This window comes from Ictidomys tridecemlineatus, chromosome X (genome assembly GCF_052094955.1).
Source record: "Ictidomys tridecemlineatus isolate mIctTri1 chromosome X, mIctTri1.hap1, whole genome shotgun sequence".
Classification (NCBI taxonomy): domain Eukaryota; kingdom Metazoa; phylum Chordata; class Mammalia; order Rodentia; family Sciuridae; genus Ictidomys; species Ictidomys tridecemlineatus.
The window spans coordinates 21,192,127-21,218,088 of NC_135493.1; the positions used below are offsets into that span (position 1 = coordinate 21,192,127).

Sequence of the window (25,962 nt, forward strand, 5' to 3'; positions counted from 1 at the left end):
CTTTAAAATACCATCCAAAGTTCCCTTATAGAGGTCCACATGTCCCACGATTGCCCTCTGGTTCATCATGCGAGTTCGCACCACATCAACTGGATTGGACGCCAGAGCCCCAGCCAGGCCACATGTAAAGCTGGAACTAAAGATGAAAACTTTAAGAAAATAGATTGTCCCCACTTCCATCTCCTGTTGACTTAAAGAGAAATTAAGCCAAACATAAAGGTACAGGGGCTGGGGATGTGGTTCAAGCGGTAGCGCGCTCGCCTGGCATGCGTGCGGCCCAGGTTCGATCCTCAGCACCACATACAAAGATGTTGTGTCTGCCGAGAACTAAAAAATAAATATTAAAAAATTCTCTCTCTTTCTCTCTCTCTCCTCTCTCACTCTCTCTTAAAAAAAAGTAAAAAAAAATTATAAAATAAAAAAAACAAACATAAAGGTACAATAACTCAGACCTATCAGATAAAACCTGACATTTGCCCTTTCATTACAATCTAAAGAAAAAAAGAAATCTTTTCTAAACAAACATCATTCAAGGTTGTCCCATCAGTTTTTCAATCTGACACTTGCCCCCTTTTTCAAAGTAGACAGTTTATATGCTTAACAACACCTTCAAGCAGAAAGTGTAACTCATTATTTATTAGTTACATATAATTTTCAAACCACAGCATAATATGCCAAATACATTTAAATTACAAAACATCATAAAGGTTGCAAGACTAAAAAAATATAAAATGAGATCAGCAACAGTCTTTAGCCAAAAACTGTGGTTTAGATTCAGAGGCTCCACAAAACTTCACCCTTTTATCTTAGTCTCATTGAGAAAAGTTTGCTTTCTGATATAAAATAAACCAAGGAAAATAATAGATCAGTTTAGCATATAGAGTCTATATTTGAATATATGCAAATCTTATAAACATCTTGTAGGCTGCTGTATTACACACTGCTCTGCAGTACTCAAGTGCCCATAGCATCTGGGATCTCTCTGAAATGCAAAATGTGCAGAAGTCTTGAAGTGCTGGAAATAAGAGAGACAAATGTATTATGGTCATATTTAACAGTTATTAATTTCACCTGTGAATGTCAGTGAGTGAGGCTTTGTGTGCTCAAATTGCCAAAAGTATAAAATAAGTACAACCTTTCCTACTTACACAAAGTGAGTTAAAATTGTATCTCCCATCATTCCTGACAATATCAGGTGCTTCTTGGTAATATCATAGACTGGTAGCTCTACTCCCACAACAATGGCAGCACGCTGAGCAGTTGGGACCACACCCTACAAAACACAAGTTAACATTAGACACTAAGGAAATAAAGAGAGTGACATAAATCTCCAAGTGAATAAAATAGGTCAATAGTTGAAAAGTATAGGGGAAAAAAGCCAAGTCTGAAATACAGAGATCATTCTTTCAAATCAGTGACTAAAACTTCTATATTCCCAACTTACTTGCTGTACTAAAAATAAATTCACTGATATGACACCTAAAGCGTGAGACAAAAATAGATAAATCAGATTTCATCATTAAAAATTTTGCAATTTATGGAGCTGGGATGTGGCTCAAGCGGTAGCGCGCTTGCCTGGCATGCGTGCGGCCCTGGTTCGATCCTCAGCACCACATATAAACAAAGATGTTGTGTCCGCTGAAAACTAAAAAATAAAATAAATATTAAAATTCATTCTCTCTCTCTCTCTCTCTCTTTCTCTCTCTCTCTCTTACTCTGTCTTTAAAAAAAAAAAATTGCGATTTAAAAGACACCACCAAGACAGTGAACAGGAAACCCACACAATCAGACAAAATGCTTGCAAATCATGTATCTGATAAGGAACGAGTACCCAGAATAAAAAAAAAAAAAACGTTTAAAACACATGATAAAAAGAAAAATAATCCAATTTTTTAAATGGACAAAAGATCTAAAGACACTTACCCCAAAGAAAATATGTGAATGACCAAAAAGCAAATGAAAAGTTGTTTAACATCATTAGTCATTAGGGAAATGCAAATCAAAATCATAATGACATGCTACTTCACAGCAACTAAGATGACTATAATTATTTTTTTTAAAGTAAAATAGCAAGTGTTGGTTAAGATGTGGAAAAAGTGGAACACTTATACACTGCTGGGGTGGGAACACAAAATGAGACAGACACTGTGGAAACAATTGGCATTTCCTCAGAATGTCAAATACAAAATTACCATATGATTCAGCAATTTCATAACTACGTTCATACCCAAGAAAAATGAATATATATATATTCATGCAAAAATGTATAGCCAATGTTCATAGTGACATTAGGCACAATAGCCAAAAAGTAGAAAACCTAAACATTCATAAATTGATGAAAGTATAAACCAAAAATGTAGAATTATTACTCAGCCATAAAAAGAAATAAAGTACTAGTACTAGGGATATAGCTCAGTGGTAAGGCACCTGCATAGCACACACAAGGCCCTGGGTTCCATTCCAAGTATTGCAAAGAAAAAAAAGTACTGATACATGCTACAACACACATGAACCTCGAAAACAGTATGTTAATGCCAGTCACAAAAGACTATATATGATATGCTTCCATTTATAAGAAATATCGACAATAGACAAATCTATATGGACAGAGAATAGAGTAGTAGTTGGATAGGGCTGGGAAGGCTGGGAGAAATAGAAAATGAAAACTAAAGGGTAGGGTTTTTTTTAAAATATTTTATTAGTTGTTGATGGACCTTTATTTATTTATATATGGTGCTGAGAATCAAGTCTAGTGCCTCATATATGCTAGGCAAGCACTCTACCACTGAGCCACAACCCTAGCCCCAGGGGTTTCTTTTTGATAATGAAAATGTTCTGAAATTAAGACAGTGGTAACCATTGCACAAATACATAAATATACTAGAAGCCATTACATTGTATACTTTAAAGGCAAAAGCCGCTATGAAAAATAAAACCATGAAACAAAAGTCAGTGAGGAAAAGTAGAACTTCTGAGTTTAACTCATAGAATTTTAGGATGTACAGAATGCACATACAGTAGGGTAACAGTAAAGGTATGAAGCAGCTATGGAAAAAGGCCTAGGAAAAGCAAAACTTCCCCTTTCAAGTCCTTACAAGTTCTGTGGGAACAGTATCAGTGATCTACTCACTAACACAATATTCCTTTCATAGCTCATAAGATAACAGAGGGTTGCTAGAGCATTAAAAGTTACATATTTGAAAGAATATTAATGATACAAGAATATGCTTATGATATAATGTTAAAGAAGGCAAGACATGAAATTATATATAGTAATATTCTAACTTTAGGGGAAAAGGTATACGTATACACACATATACCAAATTTTAGAAAGGATTAGAAGAAAACACATCTGGGGTTAGGAAAACAGATAAATTAACTTTCATTTTTATGCCTTTTATATATGTTATTTGTTTTTTTTAGATAATACATGACAGTAGAGTGTATTTTTATATATTACACATACATGGAGTACAACTTACCCTAATTAGAATCCCATTCTTGTGATTAACAATGTTGTGGAGCTACACTGGTTGTGTATTCATATATGAACATTGGAAAGTTACATCTGATTCATTCCACTGTCTTTCCTATTCCCATGCCCCCTCCCTTCCCTTTATTCCCATTTGTCTAATCCAATAAACTTCGATTCTTCTTTCCCCTCCCCCGTATTGTGTGTTAGCATCCACATATCAGAGAGAACATTCAGACTTAGGGTTTTTTTTGATTGGCTTATTTCACTTAGCGTAATAGTCTCCAACTTCATCTATTTACCGGCAAATACCATATTTTTCACATGTTCACAATTAAATATTTTACCTTTATAATTGTTTATCATTAAAATTGAAAATTACACCCCTTAAATATGAATACTTTTTATCAATCATACCTCAAAAAAGCTGGGGAATTAATGAAAATATATAAATGAATTTTAAAAATTGAAAATAACATATCAGGAGGATAACTGCTTTCTGGAATAACTCTAATATTAAAATGTTCAATCACTTCTAAATTCCCAAACTCAATTTATAAAGTAGAAGTGATATAACTATGCTGAAATGCTTGATTCTGATAATCTGGCCAAACAGTGCCTTCCTCTGTGACTCTTTCACCTGCTTCACTGTTAAATAGGATAATGTTTCCAGAATACTACTTGTAAACAGTTAGGCCCCAAACTGGAACCCACAGGTAGAATTCAGGCCACAGACATGTTTTGTGTGGCCCACAGAATATTTTTAAAAATTCAGAAGTTGTTAATATATGAAAAATTAGTATACTTTACATAGAAATGCACATTTCTAGATTTTCTTGAAAGGCTAGAAAACTTGGCCACGCTGTGCTTACCATTAATACATGGCAGCTAGAGCTAAGAAGAAACTGTCCTCTTTCAAAGTGGCTAGTGCTTTGTAGTTCAAACCACAGCCCTCACCATACAACTGGCTCTCCAACTCTGACTGAAGTCCTGGTTATACTTTGTTATTATACTCCTGCTACTTTTTTCTTACAATGGAATTAGGAAGAAAATGAAATGTTTCTGGTACCCTTGTTACAATCAAAGCAGGAAAATAAACCATGTATTTGAAGAAAATCATAAGCATAGTTCCTTGTTGAAAAGAAAATATTCCTGTGTTTAAAAATATGTCTGAATCAAAAAGGATACATGATATAATGTTTTTTGCTTCTCTACATTGCATGCCTTGATCATGTAATTAGCCTGGATCATAAAATTAGCTATATTCAGTTCCTAAAGAAACTAAATAAAGATTTACCACTTCTGGATATTTAACCAAAAGAATTGACTGCAGGGGCTGGGGCTGTAGCTCAGTGGCAGAGAGTTTGCCTAGCATGTGTGAAGCACTTGGTTAGATCCTTAGCACCACATGAAAATAAACAAATAAAATGAAGGCATTCTGCCCATCTACAATTATAAAAATATTTTTTAGATTGACTGCAGGGTCTCAAAGATATATTTGCATACCCATTTACATAGCAGTATTATTCATGGAGTACAACTTACCCTAATTAGAATCCCATTCTTGTGATTAATAATGTTGTGGAGCTACATTGTTAATCAACAGCCAAAAGGTGAAGCCACCTAAGTGTTCATGAATGGTTGAATAGATAAACAAAATGTGGTATATACATACAATGGGATTATTCAGTCTTCAAAAAGGAAGGAAATGCTGATACATGCTACCATTTGGATGAACCTTAATGACATTATGCTAAGTGAAATCTCAAAAAAGGACAAATATTATATAATTCTATTTATATGAGGTATCTAGACTAGTTAAATTCATAGAAAGAGAGTAGAATAGGGGTTGCCAGGAGGTTGGGGTAAGGGAAACATGGAGTTTCTATTTTACATCTATTTTACAAAACTACAGAGTTGTAGTTTTGTAAAATAGAGTTCTGAAGACTGGCTGCACAACAATGTGAATGTATTTAACACTACTGAACTATACACATACAAATGGTTAAGGAATCAATTTTATGTAGATTTTACCACAATTAAAAATAAAAATATCTATGCTCCCTTGACAATATCCCCCATTCTACTTATTGCTTTGTCTTTATCACCTGGAATCAGTTTATGAAAAAGTTCTAGTTAGTTTTATTTTCTGGTTTTAAGGTAGACTAATCAAGAAAGTACACCATGCTGTGATCAAAGAGCAAACTTTAAGGATCATTAATGGATGCTATGATCATAACATGAAAGATTATGTCTATCGCAAAAGAATACACAACACAATGTACTTTGCTTCTTTGTTATGTGCCAGAATCATCCAACTAGCCTGGATCATAAAAGTATGTCCAGTTATGATGTATTATATAAATGTTGCTAGAAGATCCCCTCACAGATTACTTGCTAATAGCAAAGGGAAAAATTATCTTTTATAACAGCAAGACCTAGTGAACATCATTTTACCAAGTCATCAAACTTAGCACTATTAATCATGGGACAACCTAACTTTATGCACCTCTCGCTATGATGCAACATGAAAAACACAGCATCATCTATGAATCTCTCTAACCACAAATGCTTAACATGAATATAATCAAGCCAATGGTCTCAACATTCAGCTTATTGTAAATATAAGGAACAGAGGAACTAGTTAAATACATCCTATAAGAAAACTAGTCTGATCTCATCAATAGAAAGATTTTTAACATAAAATGCATATTAAGTATTAGGGACTTATTGTTAACTTTCTTTCATTTGATAATGGTATTTTTACTGTATAAGAGAATGTTCATATTCTAGGAGATACATAATGAAGTATTCAAGGGAGCACCATAATGCCTACAACTTACTTTCACATGGTTTTTATATTTTATTTTATTTTTTAGTTGTAGTTGGACATAATACCTTCACTTTATATGTTTATTTTTATGTGGTGCTGAGGATCAAACCCAGGGCCTTGCACATACTAGATGAGCCATCCACCAATGCGCCACAACCCCAGCCCTTTCATCTAGTTTTGCAAAAATAAAAAAAGTGTGTGTGTGTGTGTGTGTATATTATACACACACACACACACACACACACACACACAAATAAAACTAATATGTTCAAATTCTACCAGTCATTTAGTCCAGGTCATGATATCATGCATAAGTAGCATTCAAAGTTCAATTCTTTCAATGTCTATGCTTGAATTTTTAATAACAAGTAGTTGTGGAAAATATAAAGGAAGAATATTAGCAAAGCTCTCATTTTTATTTAGAAGTCATTAATGGGTTTCCCATACATTCTCTCTGCATAGTCTATAAGTAGTCTTATTTACTATTACAATATCTAGTAATTAACACAGATTAAAAAGTTATAGCAATAATGACAACAAACAGTAAAGAATAGAAGGCTGGGGCTGGGGTTGTGGCTCAGTGGCAGAGTGCTTGCCTAGCATGTGTGAGGCACTGGGTTCAATCCTCAGCACCACATAAAAAAATAAAGTTTAAAAAAAATTTAAAAAAGAATAGAAAGCTGGAAGATAATATGACAAATTGTTAACGGTTATTATTGCTAGGTGGTGGGACTACTGCTGTAATTTTTGTTTTTGCTTTTCTGTATCTTTTCAATATTTTACAGTACATTGTACTTTTTATAAGGTTAAAAAGGTTGTTTTAAGTAACAACTTTTAAACGTAAGCACTACAGAGGCCATCATAGACAAAGATTGTGTGTCACTACAAAACTAGTAAAAAATACTTTGAAGAATTAAATTCACTGTGAATTTAAACAAACCAAAAATAATGCAATACCTTTCCCCATATATACAACCCTCAAACATTAAGCAGAAATAAAGATCACTGATAAATATTGGTCCTTTCATTGGTGATGAGGAGCTTCTTTTTAAAAAATATTTTTTAGTTGTAGTTGGATACCTTTATATTTTATTTATTTATTTTTATTTGGTGCTGAAGATCAAACCCAGGGCTCGCATGTGCTAAGCGAGCAGTCGACCACTGAGACACAACCCCAACCACCCCCCTCACATCCCAGGAGCTTCTTACTTTGTTTGGGGGAGGTTATAATTTACAATTTTATGTCCTTATATAAAAAAGTATTGCTTGCAAATTCTAGGAACTGAGAGTATAGAACAATATCAGGAAAAGAGTACTCACCCTCCACAAACCCCTGGTGCCTTCTTGTTGATATATATCAATGAAGCTACCAATCATGCTTCCTTGGAACAAGCTTCCTTGAGCCTGCATTCGAATCTAGAATACAAGATGTGACCATTGTTTTGACAAAGAGAACCAAAATGAGATGTTTCGCTCACTTAAAATTAAGAAAAAAGTATTTGGGAATTCTCAGAAAGAGCTCTGCTGATATGATGAAATTAATGAGTTAAGTTCCAGCCAAAGAAATACAATTTATGTCAAAGTATATTTCATTAAGATTATTTTCATTAGCCTCATATTCCCCATGGTAAGTCCAACATTTCTAGAGTTGGGAGAAAATGTGGGGGAAAGGAACATGCATTCAGTAAGGGTAGACAATAATTTTTAAAATATGGTTGGTTTAGTAAAAAGTTAAAAACAACCTAAATATCCCCAAACAATAACAATAACAGATCAGTTACATAAATTATGTATTCAAGTATAGCCATTTAATGGAATACTATGGAGCCATAACTTTTCTTATAGAATAATATCTGTTGATAATGAAAAATGTTAAAATTAATTGCTAATTTAGAAAAAGGATTGCAAAGCAGTATGTATATCATTTTTATTAAAACATGTGAACTTAAAAATATTCATAAACACAGCAAGGAGGGCTGGGGATATGGCTCAAGCGGTAGCGCGCTCGCCTAGCATGCGTGCGGCCCGGGTTCGATCCTCAGCACCACATACAAACGAAGATGTTGTGTCCGCCAAGAACTAAAAAAATAAATAAATAAAAATAAATAAATAAATGTTAAAAAAAAATTCTCTCTCTCTGTCCCCCTCTCTCACTCTCTCTTTAAAAAAAAAAAACACAGCAAGGAGATTGGACGAACATACGTACCCAAATATTTTTTTTTAATAAAATGTAAGCTTATTTATTTTTATGTTTTGCTGTGGAAAATTTGTACAAAGTTTTCAGATCTCAGACTAAATGTAAAATGGATCTTTTAAGGTGAAAATAGAATGCCAGGTTCTAATGAAGAGAACATCTCAAAGGAATAAGAGTGGTCTGCCATGTGCTTTTTTGTAAGTGCCCATGCTGGAAAAAAGTTTTCTCAATATGAAGATGCTGGTACAACTTTTCCTATTACACAATTTCTTACACAACCACATGCATTACATTTATAGACAGATTTACAATTTGAAAGAAAAAAGTTCTGTCTTAATAAAATTAGTTTTTTTGTTTTTTGTTTTATACAAACTGTAGTTCAACCAGTTCTCTTGTCTCCTCATGCAGCAGATGCATTAATTATCTCCACTGGGTGTGGATCAGAAAAATACTTCTGAGCAGATCCTGCCAGATTTGGTTCATTTCATGCTATACACTCTGCTTGGAGCACCAAGCTAACTTGGGGGTCATCACAGATTCTGATGCCTTGGTCTTCTGCTCTATAAGTTTTTCTTCATTCATCTTCATCATCTTCATCTTCCTCTCCATCAGATAGGGATGTACAAGGCCGGATCTGCCGGTAGCGGTCAAGCCATTTTTCTACCATCTGTGTGACCAGGGGGTGATTCCGCCGGCGAGAGCTTTTCTGCATAGCTACCAGAACTCCCCCTTCAGTCACACAGCAGTCCAGCCACTCCCTGAGCAGTTTTTCTTGCTGTTCCTCATTACCTAGCTCAATGGTGAGGCTACAAGTGAGTATTGTTTTCTCTTTTTTATTTCTTATGCCTTCCATTTCTCTCTACATTGAACATGCATTACTTATATAATTATAAAAAAGCAAAAATGTGTTTTAAAAATATAATTTTAGTCTTAAAAGACCTTAAATTGAATTTTACTTGTAAAAAGCATGATACTATATTCTGCCAAGTGGCATTTGAAAGCTGCAAGAAAGAAAATACAGCATTTAAAAAACATGTAAAAGATTTGGTACAATTTCCCACAGACTCTGCATACATAGAATCATAGTAGTCAGTCACAAAATACATGGCCCAAACGTAGGTCTGATTTTCATGAAGCATGACTCTAGCATTCTAGGTTTCAATAAATGTACTTTCTAAATCATATAATGGTGGCATGCTTTGATGCAGAAAGCCAACCGCCATTAAAAGAGATTTGAAATAAAATCCTAAACCAAATTTAATCAAGATGCAAACTATCACAAAGACAGATCAATACTACCCTATGGGAAATAGAAGACTTCTTCAAGGAGGTGATTCCTCAGTAGGTCTAGGAGTAGAGTAAGGTAAGTGAATGCAGGTGATACATACAAAGATGTTCACTATATTACATTTTCTCTACTTCTGTGCATGTTTAAAATTTTTTATCAAAAATTACATAAAGGGCTGGAGTTATACTTCAGTGTTAGAGCACTTGCCTAGCAAGCATGAGGCACTGGGTTTGATCCTCTGCAACACATAAATAAATAAAATAAAGGTATTGTGTCCATCTATAAATAAAAATATTTATTTATTTATTTATTTTAAAGAGAGAATTTTTTTTTAATATTTATTTTTTAGTTTTCGGCGGACACAACATCTTTGTTTGTATGTGGTGCTAAGGATCGAACCCAGGCCGCACGCATGCCAGATGAGCGCGCTACCACTTGAGCCACATCCCCAGCCCAATAAAAATATTTAAAAATGAAAATTTCTTTTAAAAAAACTGTATAACAAAAAATAAATTAATTAATTTAAAAAAAGAAAGAAAATAAAAATTTTTTTAAAACTACATAAAGATTTAAGATAAAAATGGAGGCCACAGTTGAGCTTTACCCTGAAGGCCAACCATACACCACCCAAAACTTAAGTTATCTTGATTTCCCCAAAGTACCATCTATAATCATAAAAAACATAAGCTTTACATCCTTATCAGCATGAATCAGTGAAATGAAATCAATCAATTATAGACAAATCAGCTTAACACCTCTACTTGCCTTAAAAAGAATGGTAATATATAACAGCCAATCCAAAAAAAAGTCAAAATAACTGGGCTCAATGGAACGTGCCTATGATCCTAACAACTTGGAAGGCTAAGGCAACTTAGTGAGACCTTGTCTCAAAATAAAAAAGGATTATAGATGTTAAATCCCCAGTATTAGAATAAAAAAGGTGAAAATACGGTTGGCCCTCCATATGCACAGACTCAACTAACCACTGATCAAAAATATTCAGAAAACAATTGCATCTGTACTGAACATGTATAGATTTTTCTTTTTCTTTTTCTTTTTTTTAAGAGAGAGAAAGAGAGAAAAAATTTTTTTTAATATTTATTTTTTTTTAGTTTTCGGCGGACACAACATCTTTGTATGTGGTGCTGAGGATCGAACCCAGGCCACATGCATGCCAGGCGAGCGCGATACTGCTTGAGCCACATCCCCAGCCCCAAGACTTTTTCCTTGTCATTACTCCTGGAACAATACAGTATCATAACTATTTACATAGCATTTATATTATATTAGACTTACAATTAATCTAAAGTTGATTTAAAATACACAGAAGGATGTGAGGAGGTTAGATGCAAATACTACACCATTTTATATAACAGACTTGAGCATTCAAGGATTCCAGAGGCTTGGGGTCCTGGAACCAATCCCCCTGTGGAAAATTAGAGATGAATAGACTTCCCCTTTTATGCATCACAAACTGTGCTGTAATTGCTGTAAGGTGACATTCTTACCATTTGGTTTAAAGTTTCCTGGATGAAAGTATGTACTCTCTCTTACTGTATATCAATAAACTTTAAAATTTTTTCTAACTTAATCTGATTTTATTTTGACAAAACAAAAAGAAATTGCTTTCCCTTAACTTTCTATCTTCCCATGGGCTGGAAAACAGATGTGATTATGGCCCACCTTCAACTAAATACATTAAAAAAATACCATAGGACAGGGGTTAGCAAACTTTTTTCTGAAAAGGGCCATACAGTACATAAATTAGGCTTTGTAGGGCCTATGGCCTCCATCCTGACTAAGCAGTTCTAAAGCAAAAGCAACCATAGACATACAGAAACAAATGGGGCGGCTGTGTTCCAACAAAATTTATTTACACAGACAGTAGTAGTCAGATTTAGCCCACAAACAGTTTGCCAACCATGCTCTAGATGATGGCAATGCAACAAAATTGGATGAACCTGGGTCCTGGATGATTGATTGCACCATAGGACTACCCACCAGCATAAACTGTTGTCCTCTAGATGGTTACGTGAGGGAGAAATAAACTCATATGTATTTGAGGCCATGCATTTTTAATTTCTTTGTTATAGTGAAAGCTAAAGTATTTTTTTATATCTTTATTTTTATGTGGTGCTGAGGATTGAACCCAGGGCCTTGCACAAGCTAGGCAAGTGCTCTACCACTGAGCCACAAACCAGCCCCAGAGAGCTAAAGTCTTAGAAAATGAAAAAGACCAACTAGAGAAAGATTATAGAGGAGAAATGATATAAACTTGCACAGAGAAGAGAAACATTTTAGGTGAATATAGGAAAAATAAGCCTACATATGAAACCAAAATGTATGAAACCTAGGAGAAAAGTCAAAATCAAAGCAGAAATTCCCAGAGAAATTAATCAAAATAGGTTGAGAACTAAAATGGAATGGATGATATAGACTATACTACTTGAACCTGGGGAGTAGTTTCTTTTTGGTATTGGAAGTTAAATCCAGAGGTGCTTTATCACTGAACTGTATTATTCCCAGTCCTTTTTTAATTTTGAGACAGTGTCTCACTAAATTACTGAGGGTCTCATTAAAGTGTTGACCTTGAACTTGTGATCCTCCTGCCTCAGCCTCCCAAGTTGCCAGGATTACTGGTATGCACCACTGTACCCAGTTATGTGGAAAGTAGTTTCAAGCAAGGAGCAGAACAGAAAAGAGAAGGTGGTGTCTTAAGGAGGTCAGAGGGTCAGAAAAATGTACTTTAGGAAAGACTTGAACATATTTATCATTCAAAGGGAGCCAACCAATAAAGATAAGAAAGTGGATAAATGGGCTGGGGATACCGTGTAGTGGTAGAATGCCTGTCTCCCTAACATGCATGAAGCCCTGGGTTCAATCCATAGCACTGCAAAAAAAAGAGAGATTAAATGATACAGAATGATCCTTGATGAAACAGAAGTAAATGTAAAGTCATGGTTTCTAAGCTTGATAGTATATCAGAATAACCTGGAGGGCTCGTCATAAACAGACTGCTGGGCCCCATTCCATCCTTTCTGATTCAGTAAGTATGGAGTGGGGCTCAAGAATTTGCATTTCTAGGGCTGGAGTTGTGGCTCAGTGGTAGAGCACTTGCCCAGCATGTGTGAGGCACTGGGTTCGATTCTCAGCACCCATATAAATAAATGAATAAAATAAAGGTCCATCAACATCTAAAAAAATTTTTAAAAAAGAATCTGCATTTCTAATGAGCTCCCAGTAATGCTGATGTTGCACGTCTGGAGAACCACACTTTGAGAACATCTACAGTAGAGACAAGGTACAGACAGGTATAAATGTAAATAGATTTATAAGTGATGGGTAGAAAGGCAAGAAAAGGTAGAAGGTGAGGCCATAGGAGGTAAAGTTGTCTGCTGAAAGAAAGAGGAATGATGAAATAAAAGTAATGCTTGAAGATTTAAAATGCCCTTGAAGACTGGAAAAAGAACTCTCCCAGAATAAGTGAAAGGACTGAACATTTCAATCATGTTATAAATCACATAGGCAAGGTCACAATCTAAAATTGTAACTTCACCCCAGACAGTAGTCAGATTTAGCCCACAAACAATACTGGTAATACTCAGTCCTATCAAGGTATAAGAAAGGAAAATGCAGACTGCAGCATTGGTCAACAGTTGTAATTTTGCAAGAGAGATCAGAGGAATAGGAAATTGAAGCAAATCACTTAGGAGATTAAGTCTAAGATCCAGATGGATAAGAAAGGTAGTTTCAGGGAGTTAAGTATACTTTTCTTGAAAAGCACATTCTTACAAGTATATTATAAATATTCTAGAGTTCTAGGATATAGTCAATTCTCTTCATACTTTTTCTATAAATCTAAGGTGATATAAACATTTTAAAGCTAAATTAGTCTCATTTTAATGCAGAAAAATTATTTCATATCTCTTTTCTGCCAACTAACAGTGGTTTCTTTCGTGTGTGCTGTTTTACAAGTCACCCTCTCAGCTCAAATTCTCTGAATTGCAATAATTTGTACTTCACTTGTGGATTCGCCAATGCTGAAATAAATAATGCATGTGTCTTTTTTACTTTTTTCTCACATTCCCCCTAAAATAATTTCTTAAAACTTGAAATTCTTACTGGACACACACTGGTAATTCCAGCTACTTGGGAAGCTGAGGCAGAAGGATCACAATTTCAAGGTCAGCCTCGGCAACTAAGCAAGACTTTGTCTCAAAAGTAAAAAGAAAAAAAAAGACCAGGGATATAGCTCAGTGGTACAGCCCTTGAGTTCAATTCCCAGCATCAAAACCAAAAACTTGGGATCCTGTTACATATTTCAATCATATATTTAGTGTTTAATCATAAATTTAAATAAATTAATAAATAGAAAATATTTACCATTTTGAGCTTTAGATTGATATTAAATGTTTCTTTATATGATGTGATAAAATCCAATTATATTTTTAACAAATTAGTACCACTAAACCATAATATCATTGTGGTTCCAAATTCAGTATATCCCAAAACAGGCCAAAATATAGCATTTTTAAAAGTCAAATCTCACCTTTAAGAGAAATACAGAAAAGAAAGGGAAAGACAGAAACAGATAACCCACATAGTTAGTAAAAGAGTCTTCTCTAAAAAACTGTTATCTCAATTCATCCCTTTGTTTGATATCTCAGGTTACACCATACCAAATGAAGATTTGGAATGGGTAAGGAGGGATATGCCTTTCTTTTGTAAAATAGGAAAAGTGCTATTAGAAATGCAGATTCACTCTCAGACCAGTTTTAGGAAAGAATACAAATGGAAGTAAGAGATCTGGATATTGATTTCTTTAAAACTACACAGTCCTTGAAAATATCCTAGAGGGGGTTGTATGCCCCTGTTTAAAGACCAATGGGTAATGCATATCATAATAAATAGACTACTATTTATTGAGCATCTGCTACCAAGTACAATTTCAGGCAGTTGACATATGTTATATTGAATTCTTAACAATGCCTAACCACTGCAGTATCTTCATTTTACAAATGAGGAAACTGAGTGAGGTTTAATGCAATTAGGTGATTATCCAACGTTTTACAGCTAGCAAAGGACAGAGTGGGAATATGGACCCAAATTTGTCTTAAGCTTGTACTCTTTTCAAAGTATACTATAGACATCTCTCTTACCTTTAGAACATCGGTGGGATTGGCTATAGTGGAAGATATCACTCCTGACACCACCCCACAGATCATATTAATTAGAAGAGTTTCATCTGTAAAAAGGATTTAAAAAAGGGTCTGCTTTTATTAGGCACTAAGTTCTGAAAAGAGAATACTGAACTATCAGAGGAAGAGAATCTTAGAGAAATGACTTTAGAAACGAACTACAAAGTTTATGAAAATAAAGAAACTCAAATATTTCTAGATCCCAAATCAATACCAAACATAAAATTATAAAATATAAATTATTATTTCTACAAAAAAATCAGTATTTCTAAAAGGACACTGAAACATGCCCTACCTATTCTTCTACATAATTATCATAACCCACATGAATTTAGAATGTGGTTTTTCCCCTTTAATCATTTCAAATTAAAGTATATGTTTTCTAAATCTTCTTATGGATAGTCATCAATGCAAAACATTCAGGAAATGATTGTAAAAAAGATAAAATCTTACATGTAATAGAGAAAAAGTTATCTAAACATTGATTTGGACTGGTCTTAAATCACTACAAGCTTCTATTTGTCTACAGAAAGGTTCTGTAGTCAAATGTAAGAAATAATTTATATATTTACTCATTTTATTTTAATTTTTATAGTGCTGGGAGTCAAACCCAGGGCCTCATGCATGCTAGGCAAGCACTGTACTACTGACCTATACCCCTAGTCCCAAAAGCAATAATTCAGAATTAAATTTCTTAACTGAAAAAAGGAATAGAAACCACAGAACATCATTCTACAGCAAAAAATTCTTCTTTATCCCTCCTTCCCACCATGAAGAGCCTACAACTAGAAACTAAGTAAACCCAAGTGAAGTATCTATGAAAGGAAATTATTTTAGGAAGAAGTGGAAGGAAATCCTTCAGGATCCCCCAAAGAGGAGGTTCCAGAAAAAGTTGGTTTAGGACAAAAAAGTGATTCAAAGGACATTACTAACCGAAAGTCTCTCCAGCTGTTCCCAACCATCCAACTGCCCCTGGCCTGTGGTAAAATAACCATTTAGTACATATCAGGCTGGAAATGATGCAGCAGCAAATAGAGAGACATACAATAATTCTGAATGTGAGTAAGGTGGCCATAAGTACATCACAATCTAGAAAACAATAGCCTAAAATTTAACTAGCAAAAGCTTATCAAAATTGGCACCTTGAAATGCCTTATGAAATCCTCTTATTGATGAGGATAGCATCAATATCTGGACATAATTGTTCCATGCTTCCTCAGAGATGACCAGAATTTATTATTATTATTATTATTATTATTATTATTATTATTATTATTATTTAAAAAGGACAAATTTGAATGGCTGGTCCCTCTAACACATATATCACCTTTGCAAGGATTTATCCCAAATCATTTTGTCCTTGAAGTGATAGTTCTCCATTCTGAGGCATCATGTTATGAACATTTCACACTAAGCATGATTTCAATAATCCCTCTGAGGATCACCTCAAAAGAGAGTTGAGTATACTGACCTTCTAAACGTTCTACAAATAATCGCTTCAAGCTTTGGTAAATCCCGATTTTAATGGTGCCATATGATGCCTGTCTTAGTAATGCAGGAGCAATCCTTCCCAAAACAAAGAAAAGTTAATTTTACTCAACATGCATTTGCAGATTATACATATCAGCCAACTCATTTCTGTTACCCATCTCATTTCAACTCAAAACAACAGAATATGTATTTTTTCAAGCACCCATGAGACATTGACCAAGGCAGTAAACATTCTAGATCATATAACAAACCTCAACAAATTTAAAAAACTAAAATCATATAAAGTATATTCTGACAATAATAGAATCAAACTATAAATCATTAAGGAAATATTCAAACACTTGGAAATTAAACAACACACTTCTAAATAATCTATTGGTTAGAGAAAGTCTCAAAGGAAATTTTAAAAACAGACCTGACTGAAAATCAAAATTCAATCTATTAAAATATATGAGAGGCAGCCCAAAGCATTACTGAGGGAAATTTATAACACAAAATACTTATATCAGAAAGCAGGGAAAGTCTCAAATCGATAATTTAAGTTTCTACCTCAAGAAACTAAAAATGGAAGAAGAAAATTAACCTAACACTAGCAGAATTAAGACAATTAAAAAAAACATAAATCATTGAAATTGAAAATACAGCTGAGCACAGTGGCATACACCTATAACCCAGTGGCTTGGGAGTCTGAGTCAGGAAGATCACAAGTCTGAAGCCAGCCTCAGAAACCTATCAAGGCCTGAAACAACTTAGCAAGACCCTGTCTCAAGAATAAAAACATAAAATAGAATAAAAAGGGCCAGGGACATAGCTCAGTCTTTAAACACCCTGGGCTTAATCCCTTGTGAGAAAGAAAGGAAGGTGGGGAGTGGGAGGGAAAGAAAGAAAAAGGAGAGAGAGAGAAGAATGAAAAGAATGAAAACAGAAAAATCAATGAAATAAAAAGTTGGCTCTTTGAAAAAATACATAAAATTAATAAATTTGTAGCAGAAAGATATAGAAGATACAAATCCCCAATATCAGGAATAAAATGAATAGTTCTATAAATCCTGCAACCATTCCAAGGATAACTTCACGCTCATAAATTCAACAACTTAGAAGAAATGGATTAATTCTTTGAAAACCACAAATTGCCAAAGCTTACTTAAGATAAAATTGAAATCTGAGTAAGTATTATAACCATTTCAATGGACTAAATGTTTGTATCATCCCTCCAACAAAAGCCACATGTTAAAATCCTAAACTCAACATAGTAGTATGAGGAAACAGGACCTTTGGGAAGTAATTAGGTCACAAGAGTGAAGCAATAGGATTATTGCCCTTATAAAAAGGACCCCAGAGAGCACTAGCTCTTTCTGCCAAATAAAGATACAAGAAGTTGGCAGCCTAGAAGAGAGAATTCACCAGAACTCAACCTCAAGAACTATGGAAAAAATTTTCTGTTGTTTATAATCTATGGTACCTTGTTATAACAGGCCAAACTAAGACCACATTAAAGAATTTGAATCCATAACTTAAAAGTTCTCAAAAGAAGAAATATCCAGGACCAGATAATTTTACCAGGGAATTCTATCAAACATTTAAAGAATTAACACCAATCTTACACAATCTCTTCCAGAAAACAGAAAAGGGAACGCTTGTCAACTCCTTTTGGTTAGTATTACCCTAATACCAAAACCAGTCAAAAATGTACAGAAAATAAAAACTACAGACCAATATCTCTCATGAACTCAGATGCAAAAATCTTTAAGAAAACAATCCAGAAATGTACAAAAAGAATTATATACTATTATCCACTATAAAGATTTTTTAAATCCACCTATACTTCCTAATACTTGTAGATACATCTTTAATCTTATCAACAAGGAGGTACTAAAACCAAAATCTTAGCCTATTTAAGTTCTGCTCATAAACTGGAGACATTTTCACTCATACCTCCTTTGAGATTCTCCAAATTGTAGAACTGCACTTTAGGAGGTATAAATAGCAACAGCTTAAATGGTTAGGAATAAAAAATTATGACTAAATATGCATATTTCTGGTTTTATTGCTTGTTATCAAAAAAATCTTGTGATTATCCATGCTGAGAAAGAACAAGTTAAAACAGATGATCCATGAATCACCTGCTTCAGAAGAATGACTTGATTTTTTTCTCCAAGAAAATTATTTTTAAGATAAAGCTAACATAGGTTAATAATAAAACTAATTTCCATTCTGAGCAATAAACTGATAGCCAAAATTTAGAATGGCCTAGGATACTGTTTAGCAGATAAGCTACAAACTAGCCAAAAAAAAAAAATCTCAAACTGATGGCTAATCAAAAGGTGACCAAAAGAGATAAGTCTCCCTCTCTCATTCTGCATTTTTGTTTAAGCTACCAGAATAATATTTTCTTAAAAAGGAAAATTTTAAAGAAAGTCAGCATTTGCCAACTCAGGAAAAGTATCACAAGAATATATGTGGTTAATTGGTGCTGCTATTAATAACAGCTATGGATGAGTCTCAAGAAACCAGGAGAAAGCCTATCTGCAATTATATGTCCATTTTAACATATATTACTTACAGCTGGAAAAACACAAAATCCAAAGCTCACATCTTGAAAGCAGATGAGATATAAACAGGCCCATCAACACAGAATTACAAGTTAAATGGTGAATACAAAGGGCACAAACTTCTATAGAGTTGAAATACTTGGCCTATTTATTTATTTGTTTCTTTGCTTATGGCACCAGGAATTGTGCCCAGAGGGGCTTGACCACTGAGCCATATCCCAGCCCTTTTTAAATTTTTTTTTTTTTGAGACAGGGTCTTGCTAAGTTGCTGAGACTGGCTTTGAATGTGTGATGCTCCTGCTTTAGCCTCCCAAGCCACTGGGATTAGAGACATGTGCCACCACATCCAGCCTTGGCCTCTTTAAAAAGCATTTCTGCTCATGATGTAAGGAAGGAATCCAGCCTTACCCTGAATACAGAGCCAATACACCTTCTTCTTTATAGATTCGGAACAGGGCATGAAACATCCCTCTATATTTTATCTCTTTGAAACGGACATCGATGCTTTGGCCTTGGACTTGAAGTCGTGTTTTGGTAAGGTCCACAGGGAAAGTTCCTACAAAGGAACACACTCACTTATAAGTGTCTCCAAGGAGTCACAGTTAAGTTTTGGCTAAATATAAGGCAATGACAATATCTGAAACATAAGACAGAGTTTTCTTGTAATACATACAAGGGCTGGGTGTATAGCTCAGTGGTACAGCACTTGCCTAGCATGCACAAGGCTCTTAGTTCCATCCCCAGCACTGTAAAATAATAGTAATAGCAACAACAACATACAAAAGATCTCTACTAGAATGCCATTGCCAGAGGACAAGAGTTGTATGTGGTAAAGTGAAATGTACTATATTATATCTATGCAACACAATTTGACACATAGTACATTTGACACTGTAAAAAATAACTGTTCCTTTAATTTCATCTGTACCATGGATATGCCACTTATCAGTCTCTTTTTCCCACCCCCTCCCACTTCAAGTCTCTCTAGCTTTCCCTCATATTATCTCAAATTTTTACAAACACAGGAAAGCATGGTCTTACTACTTCAGGTGCTCTTATAAACAACTACAAATTTTTGTTAGTTTTTTCTTTTATATTGTTATAAGAAATAAACAGCTCCTCAATATTATAAAAGATAATGGTAAAGTCCTATTATGTTCTACTCATCCTGGTTTCTTAGGTAATTCTGAACTAATACCAGCAGAGGGCTTAGGGGAGAAATTTCTTCAACCAAACCTTTTATTAATGTCACATTATATTGACAAAATACATTTTCAAGGAATATTTAAAGATCTAAATCTAACAAGGTGATTATGTAATTCTGTTCACTTTTGACTTGGACATCACAGCATCTACTAAGAAAGCCAGCAAGGACTGGTGGACCATAGTCACTTATGAATGGTAGAGGAAAGGGGAAATATGGAAGATTAAAAATCACAGTCTAGACTGGGCATGGTGGCACATCCTTTTAATCCCAGCTACTCTGGAGGCTGAAGCATGAGAATCCCAAGTTCCAGGCCAGCCATGGAAACTTGTCGAGACCCTAAAAAAGACTGGGGATGCAGCTTAGTAGTCAAGTGTCCCTGGGTTCAATCCAAAAGAAAGACAGAAAGAAAAAAAGAAAAATTAAAATCTAAAAATATTTCAAAACTAAAATTAAACAGAGAAGAATATTTTGCAATCTTGTTCATTTTCTTCTCAAATAGAATACCAGTTTGAAAGAAAAGCTAGGGTACTTGCAGAAACACCTATCATATCCAACTCCTTCTATATGTTCATATATATTATTTAAGCCTAGAAAATTAGCAAAACATTAAACTATCAAAAAAGCTTCCCAAAGTTTGAGTTTTCTTAACTTCATTTGCCATACCATTAGTAGTACTTCCTCAGAAATATTTCTTGAGGGCTTTGAGACAACAATTTTTAAAACAAAGAGGGAAAGCTTTTTATTTTTTCTCTAGTTTTTACCAGAAAAATAAATAACTGTCACCGTATACCACTATCTATAGCATAAAATGCAAACTTGTCATTTTTTCACATTCTTACCAAACTCAGCAACAATAGAGGCAAGGCCGCCATATACAAAGGGTTTCCAATTCAGACCAGACATCTCATGGCTTACAGTGGCACTTTTCTGGTGCTAAAAATAAAGACAAATCAGAACAAGGCACAAAAGTGAGGAGTACTTGTTAGCATTTGATCATGTGTATTAGATCAACAAAACTGTCAGATAAAACTATTGTAAAGGGAAAACCCCACCAAGTAAATGACACTAAATGGCAGATCTTATTTTATGTGCTGGATAATCATGAATTTGTTCTTTATTGGGATAGGTGTGTAATTCACTCAAAGATCAACCTATGTCCTCATTCTCTCTACTTTCTTTAGTGTAATTATTCATCCCCACCCAAAGAGAGACTTTAGTTCATCCAGCATACCCAACTTAAACATTCAACTAAACAATTAACAAGTAAAGGAAACTAGAATTCAAATTATATAGGCTGAGGCATCTCATAAAAGCAGTTCATGGTATTTAGTTAGCTTGATTCAGGTACAAAGCACGGGCTCACTACCCTCTCATGTTCTCAGTCCTTTCATCTCTCCACTAAACTTTAGGGTCTGAGTTTGTCCAAGAGATACTTCTAGCTTCATACAACTAGCTTCCCTGACCAGGACCAGGCTGAGCTAAGCCTCTTCATCTTCCTTCTGGCTCCCAGAGGAATGACAGCAATACAGCTCTCTCTCTCTTCTGACATTGAACATATATCCTTCTAGTGGGCCTACTCTTTCCCTCCTCCTGGCCTTTTAAAACATTTGTACAACCTCTGTTCTTTTATACTCTAGTTCTTTAATAATATGTTCTTTTTCCAGCCCCCCTCTTTCTCCATCCCACCTGTCAGACCTGTCATCTTCAATCTTTTCAGCTTTCTTCTCTATTTGTGCCATTCTCAGCTCCTCTCTCTTGGATTTGATTTTTTCCCCAGCTCTGGCATGTAGACCAGTAGTGTTCAAATTTTAGCATGTACCAGAATCATCTAGAAAGTGTATTAAAACATGGACCGCTGGGCCTCTCCCCGACAGTTTCTGCTTGGTGGTCTGGGTCTGGCCATGAGAATTTGCAAGCTCCCAAATAATGTTAACATTTCTGCACCTAAGAAGTACTGCTCTGGATATCACCTGCAAAGTTCTGGTTTAGCTCACAGTAATATCTTTCTTAGCTGTGACTCTCAGATTTCCTTTAAATACTCATTTTTCAGAGCTATATAGTGTGTATACTTCTGAATTTCAAAAGCAGCTTCAAGTGGTTTACAGTCAGGAAGAAAGACTCTAAAATCAGGTTACCTAAAATCTGACTCCACCACTATTTCTGTGACTTTGAGGAGATTATTCAACCTTTCTGTGCCTCCATCTTCCAAACTATAAAATGTGAATAACAAAAACTATATCATAGGGTTGTTGTGAAAATTATATATGTTAAAAACCTAGAAAAGTACCTGGCACATAGCTCAATAACTATTAGCTAATTATTATCATTATTATATATGTATCCAATTCTACATTTTAACAGACAATAGTGGCTGGCCACCCCCATCCAATGCCAATCTAGGGTTAGCACCTTTGAGTCACCGTCCCTTTTTAGAGGAGTTAAGGTTTTGCTTTCTTTCCACATAAGAAATTCTTTGTAACTAAGTAAAGAATAATTTTCCAGGTAAGATAGCAAACATACAAATGAATGTTCTAGTTACAGTCCACAAAAATTATGGAAACTTCAAGGATACCACAGAGTCTAGAGTAGATAACCCTATTAGAGGAAAGTTATTGAAAGGAATTCTAATGAACAAAGTAGGGTTAAATATTTGAAATATCAGCTGCAGTTTGAAATAAATCTTAAATACTAAGCACTACCATATCAACATTTTTATCTATGCCTGCATTTTAAGATTAGAATTGATAGTAAAACATGATATATATGGTCTCAGTTTGTGGGGAAAAAATTCACTATTGACCAATTTAGAGAGTCCCAAGAATAATCTTAAATGTTTCAGACAGCTGCTATGCTTCTTCCCAAAACCATCTTCACAATTTCTTTTAACTCTTCTTATTACAGAAAAAGCCTCTCTCAGAACTTTACTACCTGCTACCCATCCTTTCAATAAAGTAGGAGCAGAGCCATAGAATGAACCAAATCTTAAGCCAGTTAGCCCAGGAGTTCCCTAGTTTTCACAAATAAGGGTATCTAGGGGTTTTTTCCTGCCAAATTTATTTAACCTCAAAGACTACTATTAAACAGATCAAATTCTTCTTACTCCTGGAACATTAAAAATATCACCTTTCTTGTACAAAATATTAATCAGTAGTTGATATTGTTTAGTGTCTTTATGTGGCAAAATAAGCTTGACTGCCCTGTATTTATGGCCTCTCCCCATGCTTAGATTTAAATTTTATTGGTTCATGAAATCCAAGTGTGGCCAGTTCCTACACTGCCTCTACCAGCACCTCCCCATCCATATATGACAGTAAAATCTCTTTGACTCCCATGCTATCTTATGAAGAAATACAGTAACATCTTTGATTAGATCTGATTTTAGACAGTACTTCCTCATAGTAGAACAAAAGTTTTTCTTTCTCAAATCATTTTCACTGAGTCTTTAGAGGCAATATTGAACAAATGTATTCTTGTTTCCTGGGGGAATCCTTCAAATATTTAAAGATAACAATCATGTTCTCCTGTATCTTATCTTTCTCAAGCTAAATATTCCTGATCATTTTCTTAATTCTGTATATTATACTTTAATTACGATAGTTGAAAATTTAAGGTGCTTTTTAGGAAGCCCTATCACACTATGGAAATCATTAAACTGTCAGCTGATACCTCTGAGTCTTTTCACATAAGGCTGTATATATGGACACATATTATGTCACACCTATCCTACAAATACTTGTTGAAACTTCATTTATATCTTAAATCCAGACATAAAAATAATGAGTAGCATTGGGTTTATCTTCTAGTTGCCCCATGTTCTTTCTTCTCTTAATTAGGTAAGATCATGAAGGCAGATACCATACCTCATGGTACTTTTTATAACTCTCAGAAGAGCTTGTGCAGAATTTGATATAAACACATTAAATAGTTGTTTTCTCAGTGTGACATCATTTAGCAATATATGCAGCCTATATATAAAAGATTACAGCCAGGCACAATGGCACATGTCTATAATCCCAGAGGCTTGGGAGACTGAGGCAGGAGGATCACAAATTCAAAGTTGGCCTCAGCGACTGAGAGAGGCCCTTAGCAACTCAGTAAGACTCTGTCTCAAAATAAAAAATAAAAAAGGGCTGGGGAGGGCTGAGGTTGTAGCTCAGTGGTAGGGTGCTTGCTTCACATGCGTGAGGCCCTGGGTTTGATCCTCAGCACCACATAAAAAAATAAATAAACAAACATAAAGATATTTGGTCCATCAAAAAAAATCTCATCTAAAAATAGGGGCGGTGAGGCTCAGTGGGTAAGCATCCCTGGGTTGAATTCTTGCTACCAAAAAAAAAAATTACAGGGGAAAACAGAGAGGTAACTTCTGCACCTGGCCAATGCTATACACCCTGTACATGATGCTGTCCTAATCACCGGATATTTTCTACCAAAAAATCTTCTTCCCTTTCTTTTCTTGTAGAGAATTACTTGTGTAAAATATACCCCAAATCCTCTTAAATTATTTTGACAGATGAGGCTAACCCCAGATATGTGTAAAAAGACAGAAGTCATATCTTAATTAAAATAGAAACATAATATTCTAAATATTTTATTATATAAAGAAGCCAATGAAAATTGTGTTTAAATCTGCATATATGTATTATAAAGATCTAAGGAAAATCTGATAACCTAACAAGTACCAATAAACATGTCCCAGAATACTAGTTACATAGCCCTACGATACTCCAAAGATCTGATCAGGAAACTCTGGGTGACTTTCCTGCTTTGTCCTTTAAGAAAAAGAAGATAATGGAGAATCTAAGACTGAGAAGGTAACAATGGGGAGCCAACATATATTTTTTGAAGTCATACTAAATGTATAATCATCACATTTTTTAATAAAACAGAAATTTGTTCTAACACCAAGGCAATATTTACCACTTAATGTATCTTTCTTGAATAATCAAGGAGATGGGGCAGGGATAAAAGTTGTAAAATAGAGTACTTGCCTTTTAAGAGCTTAGAATCTGGTAGGAAAAAAAACTTGATTAGAGAAAAATTAAGTGCTACACTATGTAGTACAATCTTATAAAAGCAAGAGGAACATGGAAAAGGAGACAATTCACATGGTTTAAATAATTTGAAAAAGCTTATGGAGGTGACAGAACTTAAGTTGGGCCTTGACAGAGTACAGGTTGAATCCGGATGGGGCAGATAAGGGAAAGGGTGGGAGAGGGGACAAGATGAACAGACACACATGTGGGGAAAAAAAACATAGCATGTGGAGGTAGACATCAATATGGTTTGTTCTGAGAAGGAAATGAAAGTTCCATCTGGAATAAAGAATTCACTTGTTGGCTGAAACAAGTGGAAGGAGCAGGTTGTATTTAAAGGCTTAAAAACCAAGGTGTGGAGAGGACAATTAAGTTTTTTTTAACAGGAAAGCGACTTGAGAAAAACCCATATTTTTAGTAAACCTACTAGGGCTGCAGCAAGCACAGTGGATTACAAACAGCAGAAGCAGGGAGACTGTCTTAGGATGGTGTGAAGTAAAGAAGAGAAAGATGCTTACAGGCAGTGAGCTTAGAGATAAAGTTCTGAAATGGGGACAAAAGGTACTTAATGGTGTACGGAATGAAGATGAAGGAAGAGTTCACGACCACTCTAGCCTGAGGTGCGGAAGGGGGGGGTCAAAGAATCACCAACAGAAAACTATAAATTTCCCTGATGTTACCGAGACTAAGA

The 25,962-nt window shown here is 34.7% G+C and overlaps 1 protein-coding gene across 4 annotated transcripts in view; it reads right to left on the reverse strand.

Annotated features, from left to right (window-relative positions):
* Positions 1 to 25,962, reverse strand: part of Slc25a14 (solute carrier family 25 member 14) — a 34,969-nt gene that overhangs the window by 8,329 nt on the left and 678 nt on the right. For all 4 annotated transcript variants that reach the window (XM_013356021.4, XM_021722356.3, XM_005319307.5 and 1 more), the window contains 7 exons: positions 21,075 to 21,168; positions 19,437 to 19,584; positions 16,457 to 16,551; positions 14,947 to 15,032; positions 7,626 to 7,721; positions 1,149 to 1,273; positions 1 to 136 (listed from right to left, as the gene is read on the reverse strand). In XM_013356021.4, coding sequence (XP_013211475.1) covers positions 1 to 136; positions 1,149 to 1,273; positions 7,626 to 7,721; positions 14,947 to 15,032; positions 16,457 to 16,551; positions 19,437 to 19,584; positions 21,075 to 21,168 — 780 coding nt within the window. The remainder of the gene's footprint in view (positions 137 to 1,148; positions 1,274 to 7,625; positions 7,722 to 14,946; positions 15,033 to 16,456; positions 16,552 to 19,436; positions 19,585 to 21,074; positions 21,169 to 25,962) is intronic.